The following is an 18,262-nucleotide window of genomic DNA, read 5'->3' on the forward strand; positions in this document are numbered from 1 at the left end:
AAAGAGAGTATGGTGGAGAGAGTAGAGGAAGGAAAACATGTGGAAGAGTTTGAATAGATAGATATGAGTGTTCGCTGCAGTAGACAATTACATAACTGTGTCAAACACACCCAGCTAAACTTAGACCATGTCTGTAGTTACGCTCTTTACTAAACATAAGAGACATAATAGAGAGCATATGCAAACAGTCAGTGTGAATGGGTTACATACATGCTTTACTGTTTGTCTGTGAATGTGAGTGTGTGTGTGTGTGTGTGTGTGTGTGTGTGTGTGTGTGGTTACCCTACCCTTTGATTTGGAGTGTAGGAGTGGCCCTCTATTAAGACCCATAGCTCCACCCATCTACGTAATTACAGAAGAGAGTTAAACTAAAGGGTCAGGGTCTCCACCCTCTTACGCCCAGCTCCACAACACCCCTCAGTCAACAATGGTGAGACAGGTTTCTGTCGCTCTGCTGTGTTATTGCAGGTGCCACATGACCCAAGCCTGGCAGGGAGGGACGCTAATTTGTGGACTTTTTGGTGCCCTGAAATTTTGGGTTGCTGTATCTGTAAGAACATACATGCGTACAGATCGTATGTACAGGGGACTTCAGGGTGACTGTCATAGTGGTATTTGTGGACAGTAGTTGTTGCTACCATGCATACTGCTTGGGATGTACCACTGAACTGGAGCAAAGCAGTGTTGACTCAAGTGGCTGCACCGCTAAATGCCCATAAAGCCAAAAATAAAAGACAGACTTTGCAGAAAACGAAATTCTTAATCATTTCCACTGCTTCAGTGAAGAACTGAGGAAACAGGGTGACTCATCCGATTTGCGAGGAAATCATCCATGTGAATGCCTGCATCATTTTCAACCAGTCATGGGCTGAACTAGTGCTGCGGCTGATGAAGATGCCATATGACAAGCCAGAACATCTAAGGTAGACATTCATGATGGACACACTTTGATGTAAAGAACTGATTCAAATCTAGGATATTATGTCAGATGACGGATGATCGGTCATGTATTTAGCCACTAGTGCATTTCTTTGAACAGTCACTTTCAAACCATCAGTAGATTTCACACCTGATGAAGTAAATCAGTGTACAGGACCCCAGCGGAGTCATTTGATGTCTCAAAACTTGAAGGGGAGAAGGAATCAATGAGACTGAACGAGGACAAGCAAATTGCATCAAATCAAATGAGGTTGTTCATGCATGCGAGGCGACAACGAGAGGAGCGGGAGAACATCACCTTCACCGAGCCCCGTGGCCCCGGATCCCCATCGGACTCAAACATCACAGCACAGAGCAGGGACAGCTCTATAGGTGCATGCTACACAAAGTAATACATTTAATAAAGATGAGTAAAGTACACTGTGACCTACTCTTAGGGCCACCGGAACTTTTCCATTTCCTGTGCACTGATTTCGACACAAACACATCTTAATCTTGTGCTTGCGTGACCCCACTCAATCCAGCATGCGGTCACTGACTCTGGAAATCAGGTTCCGCTTTGAAATGAAGAAATGAGCCATGAAGACGGCAAACGGTTTAAAACCCTAACGGACGTCTGACGCCATGAAGTCAAAGTAGAATTAATCACTCGTCCACTAGTGAGGAAGTGATGCGATGAACCCTGCTCTTCCTTTACCTTTGCAGGGCATTGTGTTGCTAAACGTCAGGAACAGAAAATATTGCTTGTTGATGTGATGCTGGCAGGGATTTCTGGTAAGCCGCCTGCTCCGTCAGCTATTTCTGCACTTCCTTTTGTTTTAAAGAGCAGCAAAGTGCTTGTACAGTTCTTAGTTTTTTTTACATACCTCGTCTCTGGTTGTGGACATGTGGGCACGACACCAGCTGTCTCGCTAGCCTGTCCTTATGGATAAAGAGCCTGCCGCTGGGCATTTTGACTGACCAGAGATTTTTCCCACACACTCCTACAAAAGAATTGAAATGGAGGGGACCTTTTAAGTCTTTAAGTTTTTATCTGATGAAGAAAATTTGGTAAAAATAGCAATATCCATGGGGAGGGTTTCAGACACACACACAATAATGAAAGATGCTAACATATGAAAGAAAAGAAGCTACACAATAAGTATACAACATTTAATGAAAGGATGTTATTGTGGTGAACCTTTGTTTTGGCTGAAAATGTAAATTACCATGAAAAATATGTTTTGACTCAAAGTTGAAAAAACGAAATCCATGGCATTTCTGAGCATTTCAAGATATAAATAATTACGCGTGTGACAACAACAACAAAAACAAACAACAGCAGCAAACCCATTAAAAACAACCACAGCTGGGCAACTACTCTGCCTCTGTTGTTGAACACCAGATCACAAAACACGCCAGATGTGGAAAACACATAAATAGAAAATACACACACACACAGGTTAAATCTGTGCCATACACCACTGGGAATACATGGTTTAAGAGAATAAATGAAGTTGTGTGTCTTGTTGTGAGATGTAACACCAGCAAGATGTTGTCGCTACATTAAAATACATTTAAAAAAAAAAAAGGATGTCAAATTAATTGTTGATTTAAACTGTATCTGTAAAATAGGCGATAAACTCTCGTCACCCTCGAAAAACTAAACTTTTGTACTTAATCTAAGTATAAATCTACTGTTATATACAATGGTGGTTGGTCTTGGCATTTGAAATCAAGATAAAATAAAATACCAACTGTTGAAAAAACTGTTGTTGTTTATACCAGTGTTTCTTCACAGCATCTTGACAGACTGCTCTTAGTGCAATGCACTTTGGCTTTGTCTACAGTGGGAACAGAAGGCTCTGCCTGAGTAAAAGCTGGAAAAAACACCCTGCTTCAGTCGCTTGTTTACAATCCCAGTCCCCTGGCACGGTCTCAACCAATCTAAATCAGGTTTTGACAGAGTTTTTTTGCAGCTAACAATGATTTAGTACTCTGAAGCCTGTTCCTGTTTTCTCCCATTATATCCTCCATTATAGCGCCTTTCGTATCCTCGTGGCGTCTGCACCAGTCAGTGCAGGTCAGGGAGGTGCCTTCCCTGTGAAACATACCGCAAGTATCTGATTAACTTTTTAACAGCGACAGAAGGAAGGAACATTTCCTCAAGAAGCACCTCCTGCATGTTTTGAGATGTAACCATCAGCAAAGACAAGGCCAGAGGAGTTGGAAAGACACAAATAGAAAAAACAATGTGTGATTACAAATCCTTTCATCGTGAAAATGTCGAGTGAAAACAGACAACAGCTGCTCGTGGAAACTGTAAACATCTGCCACCCTTGTTTTTAAGACAGTGGTGATTCTGCTGAGTCACAAATGAAGCATGCTATAGATAAACATGAAGGGCTGGGTGTGTGTGCACCACGCCTCTCTGCACAATCATCATCAAACCAGATATTGTGTTGGTGAACCCAATCTTAACATGTATTTGGATTTCCTGCTGCTCTGTCATGATGGTGAGGTTTTTTTCCGCTCCTCCTCCACTAAAAAAAGCTGCCTTTGTGAACAGTGATGGAGAGAAACTGCTGCTCTCAGCGACCAAAATAACCTTAAATCTTCCAAATGGAAGCAAACATACTTCATAAGTCTTGAATTTCCCCGACTTCACAGTGAGCGTCTGCTATCTGCTTGTGTAAGGTTTCATGCTTGGATGTGCATGTAGCCACTGAGAGAGCCCTGCACTGCACTCTGGTCCGTCACTGCAGCACAGAGCAGCAGTCTTTAACCCCACTGCCAAGACACACATATGAAACACACATCACATGTGTGAGGAGCCTGAATGAGGCTACAGACTAGAATGAGCTCAAAGAAATAAATTTGACATTTTCGGGAAATGCACTTGGCCTTTTTTGTTGAGTTGAATCAATACCACTCTCATGTCTGTGAGATGGAGACAGTAAGCTGAGTGCCCAGACTGTAAACACTGGTAAAAGGCCTGTTAGAAAATTTGCCTCTGAAGCTCATTTATTAGATTTAGATGTGCTTATAGCTCAGGCTAACCTACGTGGTTTCCATAGACTTAACAATACGTCTTCACTTCCTCCTTCTATCTAGAAATTAGGCCACCAGGTGGCAATCGAGACATTCTGGCTTCAATTTAGTGAGCAGTCATTGTGCAGCTTTATATTTAGCATGTAAACATGAGTGCTGTCAATCTTTTAATGTAAATCAAGCTCATTTTTAAGGTGCATTTCCAGCAGAGTTAAACTATTTCCTTTCTGCTGTCTCAGTTGTCCTTTGTGGTTTTGTATACACTTAAGAAAACAACATACATGTGGAGAGACAAATGGCCGTGCACACTCGCAGAACGTCTGTGGCGTGCTTTGTAAATCAACTGTGAACCCCCAGTGGGACCCTGTGGGAGTCTGTGGGGGTCAGTTCTGGATGGACAAGAGGAAAGAGGCAGAATGGGGGCAACAGAGGGAAGTTTAAAAAAAAAATAGGAGTAACATTTGAAGGAGGGATCAGAAGAAAACAGGGAATTCCTACGGAGCACCAGAATTCCTCTGGGTCCGTCATGTGACACAAGAATTAGATTCAGGAAAAGCATCTGCTGCAGTGCACAGTGAGGAAATGAAAAGAGGTAAAGACAGGGCAGAGAGGCAGAGAGACAGAGAGGGTGAGTGTGGAGGACAGCGAGAGGGAAACAGGAACAAATAGTTATCAAATCAGTTTGTGAGTCCTCTGTAGAAGAAGGAAGATAAATGGCACCGTTTGGCTGCTGGAACATCCTCAATGCCCTGAAATCCCCTCAACAGAGACTAATGATGATTCAACCAGGAAGCACAGATTTATGTGCGCACAGACACAGTAGCTTACTGTAGATGTACATGAACACACACATGAAATAAATATAATTACATTACGTTTACCACATAGAAGCCACTGTTGTTTTTTAGAGATGAGGTTAAATTCAAGAAGAAGCGCGATGGAAGTCGTTGCAAAGGGATCATAGTTTCTTCACTCTTGTACCTTTAACTTTTTTCCATTTTTCTAATATTGGTTTTGCTCGGAATCAAATGTTTTAGGGTCATGATTCATCTCGTAGCTGGTCGGCTTGGATCCAAACTTAAAACTCTTTTTTACTAAGAATTTTCTGAAACATCACTGGAGAATTGGAATCGGAATTTTACATCTCTAATGTGCCAACGTCATTACGATGAGAAACTATAACTCATGACAATGAAGATTAAGAGGCATACTGGCTATGGTGCAGGATGGAATGTTATTGCTTCCAGACAGGGAGTGTTGGCTCAGGGGACTCGTCCAGCTGTGGAAGGGACTTAATTGTCACAATGTGCGTGTCCATGTGTGTATGTGTCGACCATGTGTGTGTCAAACACTGAGACGCAGCAGAGCTATTGATTATAAATCCTTAAGTCTTCAATCTAACAGATAATCTCTGTCCCTGTAGCGGCAGCAGAAGCAGCAGAAGTCCCCGTCAGACTTTTCTCACCAGCGAGCGCAGCGGGGACGGCGCTGCAGAACAAACAGACTGCATAAAGAGAGCCTGTGTGGTGCTAGGTCTCACACTAGAGTGAGGGACAGATGAGAGAAGGAAGAGTGAAGACAGGCTGATGGAGAGAGAGAGAGAGAGAAAGAGATGGCAGGAAACAGACAGTAAAAAGTGAGATAATGAAGGACAGAAGGAGACCGAGAAGTGATGCACAGTGAGATGATGGAATGGAACCAGAAACCAGAGTCCAACGTGGGTTGTAATAGCTTTATGGATGGCCCTGATAGAACCGAAGCCATGTCATAAAATATTTTCACGGAGGGGAGAAATGCAAGAGCTCCACACAATGTGTGACTGTGGTCCACTGTGTGCTACTTTTCTCATGGGCCTCAACAATAGACCTTTATAAGGCTGCATGTCGGTGTGATTTCAGCACAGAGACGATCCATTCCAGACATGAGGTATATTACTGCCACACATAAAGGTCAGGTAGTATTACTGGCTGTCAATTAGAAAAGCCATAGGAGCAATGAATTGGATTATTATGGTATCAATACATATTTTATGCAATTGCACTGAAATATATAAAATGCTTCTTAATCTAAAAGTAATATGTTAAGGTAAATCATTGTTTTTATGCAAGTCCAATTTTCCTCTCTGCGACCAAAAAGGAACCAATACATGGATTTACTGTGGTATTAGAAACTAATAACAAGAAATAATAAATGCTAAATTATTTGAGCCAGAATTGATAAATAGTCATGGAAATAATAGTCGGGTAGATGCAGAATAATTTGAGCTTCTGTGTCATTAAAAAATAAATATGCAAAGGTGCAAAAACTGGAGAAAACAAACATGAAATAAAGTAGGAAAGTTGCCTCTGCAGTAAATCCCAAACATAACTGCAGAGATGGAAATTTCCTAAATAGCCACATTCACCGTGAACTGACTGAAAGAGTCAGGTGCCAGCATCTGAAACAAAATGCTTCTAACCATCGCTGACAGGAAATCAGAGCTGAAGTCAGGCCAGCACTAGCTAAAGATAGATCTTGCCCAAATGCCAGAGTTAGTTTTCCACAAATTTTCAAAAGCTGATTTATTTTAATCAGGTAATTGCTTTGCTTAATTTGACTTATACATCATCATCATAATCATATTTTCTTACCTAATTACTACTTGGGGGGAATTAAAGTCGGCCAAACCATGACGCTCCCTCTCCACCTTCAACTGTTTTCCATGCAGAGCAAGTGGTGTGCAGATGCAGTGTATGTGCCAGAGTGCTGCTGCTTGTACATAACCGCATGAGTGTTTCTGAAATCCTCATAATTTGGTGAATTTAAAAAGCTTTAGCGAGTTATGCATTTAAAATTGCGGTATGTGCATGCACAAAATGCTTGCAAATTACATGTATGTGCTGTGTCTTTGTGCACGCATGTGCATTCACATGTAAAAGTAGAATCTGCAAAACCCCAAAACTCTCACTAATTACACAGGAGATGGTGGCAGAGCCCTGGCCTCCATGTCTGCTACATAAATACTCATTTGACGGAAACGGCTGTCAGGCTCCATCTTGGACTGCAGCTCTGGTCAGTGCCAGGTTAAACCACTGCTGGACTGGGACCCTGCCACTCCCTTGTTTTGTGCTCAGTTATTCCAGCATATGTGAACATGTGTGAAATGTGGAAGACCGAACAAAAACTGATAGGAGGAGTATGTGTGGCGATATCTGCACATTTGATTGCATGAGGGAGAAAACAAGGAAAAGGGAGAGATTTGGATTTGTTTACTTTCAATGGCGTGTGTGCACGTGAGGAAAAAAATAGAAGAGAGAAGTGCATGCATGTGTTTTGTGTGCGTGAGTGTGCAAGGACATTTTACAGTGCCCATTACCAGAAGCCACAGGATGTGCGTCTGTAGCAGACCACCTTGTACCCCATGACATCATCGTTGCGCCCTCTTAAACTCCACACACACAAACACACGCACACACACAACTTGCTGCTTTTCCCCTTCCCTCATCAGGTGCCAAATGAAGTGCATTTGCCATGTGTGAAACACATGTGGTTGAAAAAGAGGAGAACTTCAGTGACTAGGATTTCAGGGAATCTATTAGAACAAATAGAAAATAACATTTATAATTATGTTTAATTGTGACGTTACCTGAAAGCCACCGTAGGTTCTCCTACATGCTTGGGAAGAAAAGGGTGAGGGGAGGGGGCCTTCTGTTCGTTGCAATCTGCACCCTGACCACTAGATGCCACTAAGTCCTACACACTACTCTTAGCAATCTTTCTGAATTACACTTAAGGTATCACATATCATGGATAATCCAAAACATATTTACTGTCCACATTACAAAGTATTTTCTTTCAATTGGAGATAGAAGGGATTTATTTGACTTTAGTCAACCATTTTAATGGAGTGACAGTGCTTGAACAGTTTGGTGATAATGCCATGACAGGAGTTTGGCGTCTGACTGTTCCATAGTGGCCAAAAAAGAGAGCAAAGAGCAACAACTGAGCAATAAACAACAGATGGCAGCTCGCACTTCCAAGAACAGCAAAGACGTATTTATAGACGAAGCCTTTGGAACAGGCTGGGTATACTGCAGTAACAATTAGGGCTTTTAGAAATCAATCCACCACTATCATGAATCAGATTCAAAGCCGCAATATGAAAGCAAACCATAATCTGTGTGTAAATACTGCCGAATGTGGTCAACAATAATAATCACATCGAAAAATAACACGGGTTTGTGTTTTACAATTAGTTGTGTTGGAAGATCTGAAGATGTGGAAGTAGAGCTAGTATGCACCACAGTTACTTAGTTAGACGCAATTAGAAAAAACCCGGACACGTTGAAGCTACCACCCACTGTACCACATTACGCAGATATTGAGATTCAAAGGAAACTTATCAGAGATAACGTGCAAGATAACTGATGCATCTTTTTAGCTTCCTGTTCAGTCAAATGATTCACACAATCTGTGGCTCAGTCTGTGTAACTTCAGCGTGGAGAAGCATGAACTATGTTCCAGCTTGAGTAACAGAGGAAGTTGTGTCACCACAGTGTTTCTGAGAGGTTGTAAAGGCCTCCAGTAAATGTCAGAAATTTGTCAGATTTTGATTAAATGAGCATCTTCTGCATGTGAGTGGGGCGGTGGATTCGATTTAATTTGAATATACCACTGATTTTCTCAATGAATTGCTTGGTTGTTTGGACCTTAGCAAACACGGAACAATGCCAAATCACAATGTCTTGTTATGTCCAACTAACAATCCAAAACCCAAAGATAATCAATCCAATCAGCTGATTAATGGATATGCATAACAGGGAAGCCAGAGTACCTGGATAAAGCACACCCAGACATGGGGAGAACATGCAAACTCCACACAGAAAGATGGGATTCAACCCAGTTACCTTCTTGCTCTGAGGCAACAGTGCAAACCACTGCACCATAATTTCAAGAAAGACAGAAAGACTAGCGTTGCGGTTGCGTTGTTGAACTCTCAGACGATGGCTTCTCTAGCTTCATTTCCAATCATCGTTTCTTATCTCCAAACACAACAACAGCTTCTGGGAAATCTCTCTTTCTCACCCTGCTGCCTCTTTCAATAACCACTTTATAATTAGAGCAGGAATACGATAACATTGACGGTTTTAAAAGATCGCCTCTTAAGCTGCCACAAATCTAACTGGTTATGAAACAGACACTTCATTTAGCTTATAAACATGCAAATGAGCAAATTCCTCTATGCCGACACATGCACCGTAAGCTTCTGAGCACGGCCACGGTTTTTTTTGTCCCGTCTTAAGCAACAAAACCCAAACCACAAGCTCTCAAGGAGAAGCAGTAAAGAAATATGCACCTATTAAAGGTCATTAGGAGGCTAATTTTCTTCATAAAGTGGGTTTCCTTACAGGACCAGCAGAGTGCCAAGTGTATTCCTGCTCTGTTTCTGTCATCAGGGGCACAGAGAAGGCATGTGGGAGGGTTGAAAGTACTAAATCGGCCTCTCTTGCTGTGTAAGGGTAAGGTCACATAGTACATCAAATCTCGGTTAGAGGCAGCACACTGAAACCCTGTGCTACGCTCACCCTCCCAGCAGCCACCCTGCTGAGACAGACACACACACACACACCACTTCTATCTCGCTCTCTCCCTCTCTCTCTCACACACACACACACACACACACATACAGCCATTCTACACATGCATGCAAGTGAGCGGCAAACAAACACAGCATCCACACGCCGACGCTGTTGACTCATGCTAATGCTGGCTGGTGGAGGTGCGCGGCGTCAAGGTGAGGGAAACTCTCTCACCCTTGTCTGGCCCCTCGGAAACATGGGCACCGCTTCAAACTCGGGCCAAACACTGGCTCATACAGTGAGAGAAATAACTAGCTCTCATTCATAAACACCGTCTGACGGTCAGCTCATTGTTATCAGCTCTCAATTACCACATTCAACGGGTCCTCCACGACCCACACTGCATCCTTTCAACACGTTTTGTAGAAATCTGCTGAGTTGTTTCTGTGTAATCTTGCTCACAAACTAACTGACGGGTGAAAACATAATCTTCTTGGCGGAGGTAATTCTCCTATATCTACACCCAGTTTTAAACTGGTAAAATGAGGACTGAATCCAAGTTACATTTCAACCTCAGTGTGTTGCTGACATCCTAGAGACGTCAGCACAAAACCACACAAGAGCTCCACTCACACATTTGTCCAAATGTATTTGTGGTCAGTCATCGTGGTCGTTTTCTGTCCATATGCTGCTGGTCACAGTTCACAGACTCAGACAGTCTGCACTGGCCTATAATCAATGTGTCATGTTGGAGATTCGGTGTGGGCACATGCTTTGAGCTGTGTCTTTAAATATACAACCAAGAATCCATCCCACTCCTTAAGGCTCCAGTTTGAGAGTTGACACTGTCAGAGGGATTAAAAGAAAGAGACAAAGATAAAGAGGAAGATGAGAGATAAAGAAAGACACTGAGTAGAGGACATCTGGCTGTCGACAAGCAAGTGCAGAGCAGGATGTTCCATTTTTCCACCTGTTTCCCTAACAGCACTTAATACTCCAAAGAACAGATGTTAACCAGAACACACAAACTCCTCGAAAGCCAGATCTGAGTGGTGTGGCTTTTCCATCTCTGTGGAGAATAACCCACATGGGCCCAGTTTCTGCTGCTGCTCCAGCCCCTTTATTTAGACCAACCACACAGGGATCCTTTACTCATATAAATAGACGCACAGCAGCTTCTTCACCACAGTCCATCTCAGCATATGTTACTCACACAAATGTGACTGAGCAACGTGTGCATTAATGAATGAATGAGCATGTTGATGCTTGTTGAAAGTTTAGTCCGTGAAGAATCAGAGTAACTGAGTGCGTCAGAATCATTTTTAGATACTTCAGTATTTCAATAATTAGTTAGTTACCTACTCTCTTCTACCTTTCAAAGGGCAGTGATGTAGGATTTAGTTACACAACCTGTAACCATCTTTTGACTCATGACTTAGGAGGTAAATAAACAAGTATCATACAGAAGTTAAATTAAATTACTCTAGACATAATATTATATACTTTATAAAATAACTCTTTATGTAGGATACAGAGGTAGATCTACATTTTGCTGATACTATTTACAATATTTTCTTTTGCATAATACAATTTTCAAATTATAATTGAGGAGTTTTGCTTTGTCTACTTTTACTTTACAGTAAAGGATGTGTACTCACTACAGTGTTGACGAACAACATTTGGAATATTTGAAATAATATTTGAAACTTAACATCAACAGATTACCAGGAAACTTGGTGGAAGGAAGCAGTATGTGTCGGTAAGGAGCGCTTAACATTTTTGTATGGGTCCGGATCCGGGGGCAGATCAAGTCATTTCTTTTCACTTTCTTTAATATTGGAAGATGTTTTTCAAAAAATAATTCATGAATTTGATGAAAAGAAAAACCAGACATGTGAAGTGGACTGATATTTGTGTGAGCAATTTGGAGCACATGAAAATAAAAGTCTGGATCTAGTGAAGTTCAATGTGGTTTCATAAGTAGGCCTTGGTTGTTGATTGCACTCCACTGAGTACCATACTAGTTGTGAATAGATCAGTTGTTAAATGGAAAGCTCCAGCCTCCCCCTGTGACCCTCAAAGAATAAGCGGTATTGATAATGGATGGATGGATGCTGCTATACATGGAATTGTGTTAATTGCAATTCACTGGTTTGTTTTCATCGCTGAATTCCTTTATTTAACTACACCAAAGCGAAACACCAGAAATATAATTCCAACATGTCGCATCACAACAACAGAAAAAAAACTAAATGTATTTGTTCCCCCTTTTTATATGAATTTTTGTATGTTTACTACGAGCTGAAGCGCTGCTGCCTGAGAGTGCAGGCTGCAGCTAAGCGTGGCCTTGAAGATGGAGCTTCTCTTTAATTTAGCCATGTGGGCTATGGGCTACACTAGCTGGTGGTCAGCGGTTCGCTTCAGGCCTCCAGGAACAGCTCATTAGAACAGAGCGACTTATTATAGACAAGCCAACACTGAGCTACAAACTATAGACCCGCAGTCCGACCTGTTAAGAAACCTACGAGAAACTGAGCGAGAGAATTTGTCTGTTGAGGCCGAAAAACACTTGCATAAGGAAGATGGACGGTTTCTAGTTTTGGTTCCAGCTCCGCCTTGAGAGACTTTGTTTTGATTTGGTTTCTGGGGAGAATATAAAGAACAGACACGAGTAAAAACGGACAAAGAAAATTGAAGATAAACAGCCGGATGATAGAAGTGGTAGTAATGTTTGCTGATAATCCCCAAAGGCTGCGATCTCGATGTTACAACATCTTTTATCTCTTTCTTTTCAATTATCATCTACTGTTTATAATCTTTTTTCCCCGCACTGGATTGCATTCAATTATGTGTTCCCTGAAGCAAATTTCATGAACAGACGTAAAGACGTTTCTTTTCTTCTCTCTCAGACAGTGAAACAGGCACCTTGGCTGATAATCACTAGACATACTTTTCATACCGACAGGTCTACAAGTACAGTAGCACCTAGACACAAAATAATACGGCTGTGAACTCATGAAAGAATGAATATTGTGACACTTAAGAGTCTGGAAACTCACACACTAACACAGACACACACACACACACACACACACATAAAACATGCATAAACAGTAACACGTATACACCAATGGCTGGAGAGGACACAGGAGAGCTCATAGAGACAGTGGTTTTCAAATCATGCGGTTGGGTGTGTAATGGAACTGCATGTAGTGATTAGAGACACAAACGTCCCAGCTGGCAGTTCCACGCTGCCAACGCACCCAGTGGCACAATTGTGTGTGTGTGTGTATTCAGTGTGTGTGTCAGTGTCATACATGTCCACTCCAGAGTAGAGGACAACAGAGAGGCCGCATCTGCTCGCCAAGTGTTTGCCGCCCAGGAAAGAATTTACGTGGAAGAAGTTTCTCGCACAGACGTCCCGGAGAGGAAACGGGGGGGGGGGGGGGAATGGGGTGCGGAGAGAGGAGATACATGACACGAGGACGAAGAGAGGGAGACAGCAGCAAAGGGACCAGATTGAAATGGAAAAAGAGAGAGAATGATGGACAGAGAAAAGGAAGTCTGGATAAACAGTGGAAGAATGGCACAGTAATCCTCAGAGTGAGAATTTGTGTGGAAGGAGAGCAACCTTCTGCAGTGATGGATGGATTTGCAGGACAGGCAGGTCCAACTGGCAGGGATTCAGTCCCGTCCAGACTGGTGCAGCAGGGAGGTGGTTCTGGGCCAGGCCAGTGGAAACACTACACAACCAGGATCCGGGCCAGTGAACCAGGCCAGGCCACTGATGGCTTTTCAAGAGGTGCAGCAACACTGTGTGTGTAAGAAGTAGCACTAAACTCTCGGGTTACTAACCTCAAGCAGGGTTTATCCAACATCCTAACGTGACCTTTGACCTCTTGTTAAATGTCTGAAGCATTACTAGTTTAGCAGATTTACATTCCTGAACTTCTCTGGACGGTAAAGGTGAAACTCTGAGTCACTTCTTCTTCAGAAAAAACCCACATACACAATGTAATTAACACCACTACTCGCCGCTCCCTGCTTCTCCGCTGAACCAATCGCCCTGCTGAGAATGAGGGCCGCAACCTCAGCGTTGACCGAACAGGAAAAAGAACAACTTCTTGGAAGCTGGGTGTTTGTGTGTCTTTGGATAAAATAAAATGAAAACTCTGTTAACTTTGGACTGTGTCGCTCACTCAAGATGTCTCTTCAAAACATCTGGAAAATGTGGTTTCTCCTGCAGACCGGAACATTTGTACAGGGTCAGGGCGGCCGCAGCTCACCACTACAGTACAATAACGCTCCCTCGGCTGCAGCTCCAGCAGCTGAGGAATCCGTTGTTTGGAAGGTAAACACGAAAAAGAAGACGGGGAAAAAAAGATCTCGATATTGAGTTCATAAGTATGACAGGTGATGGCAGCATGTGGATTTTCGCACTGGCCCTCACTTTTTTGGCACAGATGTCATTCTCTCAGTAGTTTGCACTCCTGTCTTCACATAAGAGGCAGGTGTTGAGAGAAAAGAGGGAGACAGAGAGAGAGAGGGAGACAGAGAAGTGGTGGGAGACTGGCGGGTCTCAGGGACAGGGAGCACATTTTGAGACGGAGGTGCGAGATCTGGCCCAGGTGAGGTTTTGCTTTCCACGGGGGACGACCACATTCCAACTGAGCGTTTCAAAAATGCTCTTCAGACCCCCCCCTCCCCTCTCCTCTTTGCCATCAATGCATTAATCTGTCTCAGTGCTGCCAAGCTCTGGAGCTATAAATATTTTTATTCTCTGCAGGACTGTTTCGGTAGTGTTCCTTCCAACTGCTGCAAACAGGAGCAGGGAGAGTCACTGATGATAATAAGATTAAGTTAGAACGGCCGCTGTGCAAGATGCTGGAGGGATTTAATAAAAGTTGTGAGTTTCTACATATATATATATTTTATAATCTCTATATACATAAAGTGATAGAGTGAGAGCATGGGTCACACTGTGGAATACTGGCAGCAGAGCACACAGCTCCACATCCAGCAATGTCACTGTTAAAATATTGAGTTGTCTCTGGTGTCAGCAGACGATAAAATGATAATAATAACTTTAAGTCAACTTTATCTCCCCTCAAGGGTGTGGAAGCCTGTGGTGATCATTTTTAAGTGTATAGCAGTCGACTCCGGGCTGTCATCTAACTTACAGAGTTATTGCTCTCTGAGTGACAGGCAGAAATTACATAAGACTTTGTTTGGACGGGAGCTGAGAGGTGTTACTTGACATCTTTCTATAGTGTTCCTCTCCGTATCGCTCGGCCCGGATTTGTGTGGCGGCTCTGTAAAAAACTGTGTGTAAACAAAAACAAATGCAGAGTGTGTTTCAAAAGCTGAAGTGTAAAGCAGAGGACACCTTTTAAATCAAATCTATGAAGTTATTTCTTGCAAAACAGCAGCATATTATCAATGGAACAATTAGGATCTTTTATGTAAGCTATACAGCAGAGGAAAGAGAGTGTGTGTGTTTCTTCCAGTGCGCCGGCCTTCATGGAAACATTGTTTTATCATTATGTAATGGTCTTTCCTTAATCTAATCCCCATTTGGGTTCATCTGGGACCAACTAGGATCTTTTAAAAGGCGTCGTAACTGTGCCTACATGCGTTGACTCGCACATAAATGAAATGAAAGTGAAATCAAACAAATTCATGTAGCCGATAAGCTTTCATGTTTAGAGCAAGCAGGCCCATGCAGAGCTAATGAGAGACCAGTATAGTAGTAATAATAATAATGAAGGCTGACGGCTTCAGAAAGGGATGATCTGTGTTCTGGTATCGATTTACAAAAAGGGGAACTTCTGACAAACCACACGTCTGACACTGCCCTCAGGTTTCACTCTGGCAAAAAATAAAATAAAAAACCTGTTTGGATCACATGTGCATCTAGTGAATCCTGGACAACACATGCAAAGACCTTGGTGAAGTGCAGTGAAAATACTAAACCAACATCCTTAATGCACCATGTACCTGCACGGCTGGTACCTACCGGACCGAATCACAACGTTAGCCTGCAGTAAGCTGGTAGCTACCTGAAACTCGAGGGTATTTTGCAGTATTAGCCACTGAAACTGTTATTTAGTGTTAAATTATTGTAGTTGGCTTTGGTTTTAGAAGTTTGGGCACCGTTTAGGCACCAGTCCCACTTTAAAAGTAAAGATTTAGATACCAGTATTTGGAAAAACCCAAACAACACCCTAACCCTCACCCATTGTCCATATATGAAAAGAAAGATTTCAGATCCAGAAAACTGAGATTTCTCCTTTGACTCAGCTTAACCCAGAACAGGCATGTAAAACTTTCAAGTGCAGAGCAATACATTTCCCCAAATCAGCACATAGTGGTTTTAACAACATGGGCTGGGCGATGCTGGTCTATCTGCCTCGCTGTATATTTAAGGCTGCTATTTTAAAACAGCATATATTTTTTTCATTGCCATGAATGAGGCTAGCAGACAGAGCTGTGGTGAACGCACTCAGAATAAAGATAGGCAGAGTTCCTTGAACAAGGTATGTCGCTGACCACTGGGCAACATGTTTCCTTTTAACAAGTCCCATAACAACCAATTACTCGGCCTCAGGCTGTGTGTTTGTTCCAGAGCTGCCAGGGGAAGAAAGAAAAAAGGGACAAAATCCAGTTGTCGAATTAAACTGGAAAATAATTGCTCAACTTCTGTGACCGCACAAACCTGTCGATTGACGACAAGTGTATATGTGGCTGCTTGAATGGAAGCAGGCGCTCGACATGTTGGGTGTTCTGTGGCAATAAACAGAGGAATGTGGAGCACCTTCAACACTCGCCAAAGTAAACAAAGAAACTTCCCAAATAAGCTAAACACACCAGGGCACGGAGATACCAGGAAGGGTTAAACTGATCCAAAAATCAACAGCTCACACAGCACACTGGATTTATTCTGCTTCCAATTCAGGCATGAAAAGACCTCGATTCAGATTAGAGGTCCTGTCCCTCTGTATGAGCGGAGAGGAGCTGATTAAAGCACAACTTTCAGTTGACATGTTATAAGCAAATACCTAATTTTCTCACAGGACCTCTATTTATCCTGGCGCTGATCTTTTAAATTATGGGATATACGTCTCACAAGCATTAGCCAAGGTACCACCCAGTGGCTGTGGGCCTTGAGCCACCCACCCATTAATGCACCACCACAGGCGATGACATAAAAGCCACCACAACCAGCCATCATCAGTATCTTGGCAACCGCTTAGAAACAGCACACAGTTCCTAAAAACAGCCCCCTTCTGAGCCGGTGTATAATGTGTATGATGTTGACGACATGAAGCACAAAGGGCCGAAATAAATACACCCGTTTACATCATGTTGGTCAGATATACAAGTTTTGTAGGGATAATTGGTCATTTGGGGAGTTACACTTTATCACTTTCTTGCCAAACGTTGATAATAGCACACTCGCGTCTTTGCATTAATTAAAAGAACAGTTTGACATTTTGGGAAATCTGCCTTTTGTAGAGTTAAAGAGGAAAACTGAAATCCTGTTCAGACCCAGTATTATCATCCATCTGCTCCAAGTACAGGTGCAAACAAATAAATCCTCAATCCGATTTGAGATCCAACCACTCTGGCCACATGTGTCCAAGGTGGTCTGGGCCACATTTTTTTCGCTGTGTGAACACAAATCTGTCCTGGTCCACATATGAAGGCCCATCTACTCAGCTAACTTCCTCTGACCTGCTACTTTCACAATGAATCAGGCTTATTTCCTTTTTTTTAAATCTGCACACTTCTCATCGATTAATTCAGGCTGCACTCGTTTTCCTCGCTTATGCCGTCAGATACTTTTGTACCTGTTTATTTGCATGTAAAGCAGGGAAGTGAGATGAGTTCCCAAGTGATCACAACAGACACATTTTAATGCCAGGTGTAAACAGGCGAGTTTAGAGCTGTCCACTTGTGATGGGATCTCTCAAGGACACATGTTAACATCAGGTGTGAACTATGCCTGGTACCCATCCTATATCTGTTAGTTAAATATACACAGCCAGCACACAAGTAGCTTAGCTTAGCAGAAAGACTGAAAACAGGGGCTTTCATGTTTCTTCGCTCCATCAAATTTGAACTGACCTTCAGCTTGTGTAAAGCTCAGCATGTGAAGAAACTAAAATCTGTTTGCTTAGCTTATCATAGCCTGGCTCCGTCCAGTACAAAGAAAGATGCAAGTAAAGAAAATACACCCACAAAGCTGAAATATAAACAGAATGTAACAAATTAAGTTTTAAGGGAAAATCTGCTTCATAAAACTTTCTATGTGATATTTATATTATAGTTTTGTTTCGATCAGTCGTTTATGGCAGTATATATACATACAGTACATACATCTGCTCATTCACAAACCATTGCCCATTCAATTCTCTGGGATTTCTCTTGGGTTAATAAGCATTATTGTTCAGTAATCCTTGAATAGCAGTCGCAGCATACAGCACCCGTATATTTGTGTTTTCTATCTTTTGTGTGGTGAAAACAAACACACTAATGGAGGATAATTACCCTGTGTCCATCTCTCTGGAGAGGGCAACTGCAGCCTCCCAGGCATGGAGATGCTAATTGGTAATGCTCATTGCATCTATTATGTAATCATGGCGTGACATGAAGCCAGTCTTTCAAATGATTTCATATCGTAATAGCCCCAGAAATATGGAACACAAAAGATTATCATTTGTCATGACCAATGG

The 18,262-nt window shown here is 42.4% G+C and overlaps 1 protein-coding gene across 2 annotated transcripts in view; it reads right to left on the reverse strand.

Annotated features, from left to right (window-relative positions):
- The window catches only part of usta (uronyl 2-sulfotransferase a), a 49,464-nt gene that overhangs the window by 25,091 nt on the left and 6,111 nt on the right, over positions 1–18,262 (reverse strand). Inside the window, exon 2 of one of the 2 annotated variants that reach the window (XM_069515479.1) lies at positions 1,806–1,922. The exons of the other annotated variant lie outside the window; for it this stretch is intronic. Coding sequence (XP_069371580.1) covers positions 1,806–1,922 — 117 coding nt within the window. The remainder of the gene's footprint in view (positions 1–1,805; positions 1,923–18,262) is intronic. 2 annotated transcript variants of the gene reach the window in all.

The sequence above is a fragment of the Paralichthys olivaceus genome, chromosome 19 (assembly GCF_024713975.1).
Source record: "Paralichthys olivaceus isolate ysfri-2021 chromosome 19, ASM2471397v2, whole genome shotgun sequence".
NCBI classification, from domain to species: Eukaryota; Metazoa; Chordata; class Actinopteri; order Pleuronectiformes; family Paralichthyidae; genus Paralichthys; species Paralichthys olivaceus.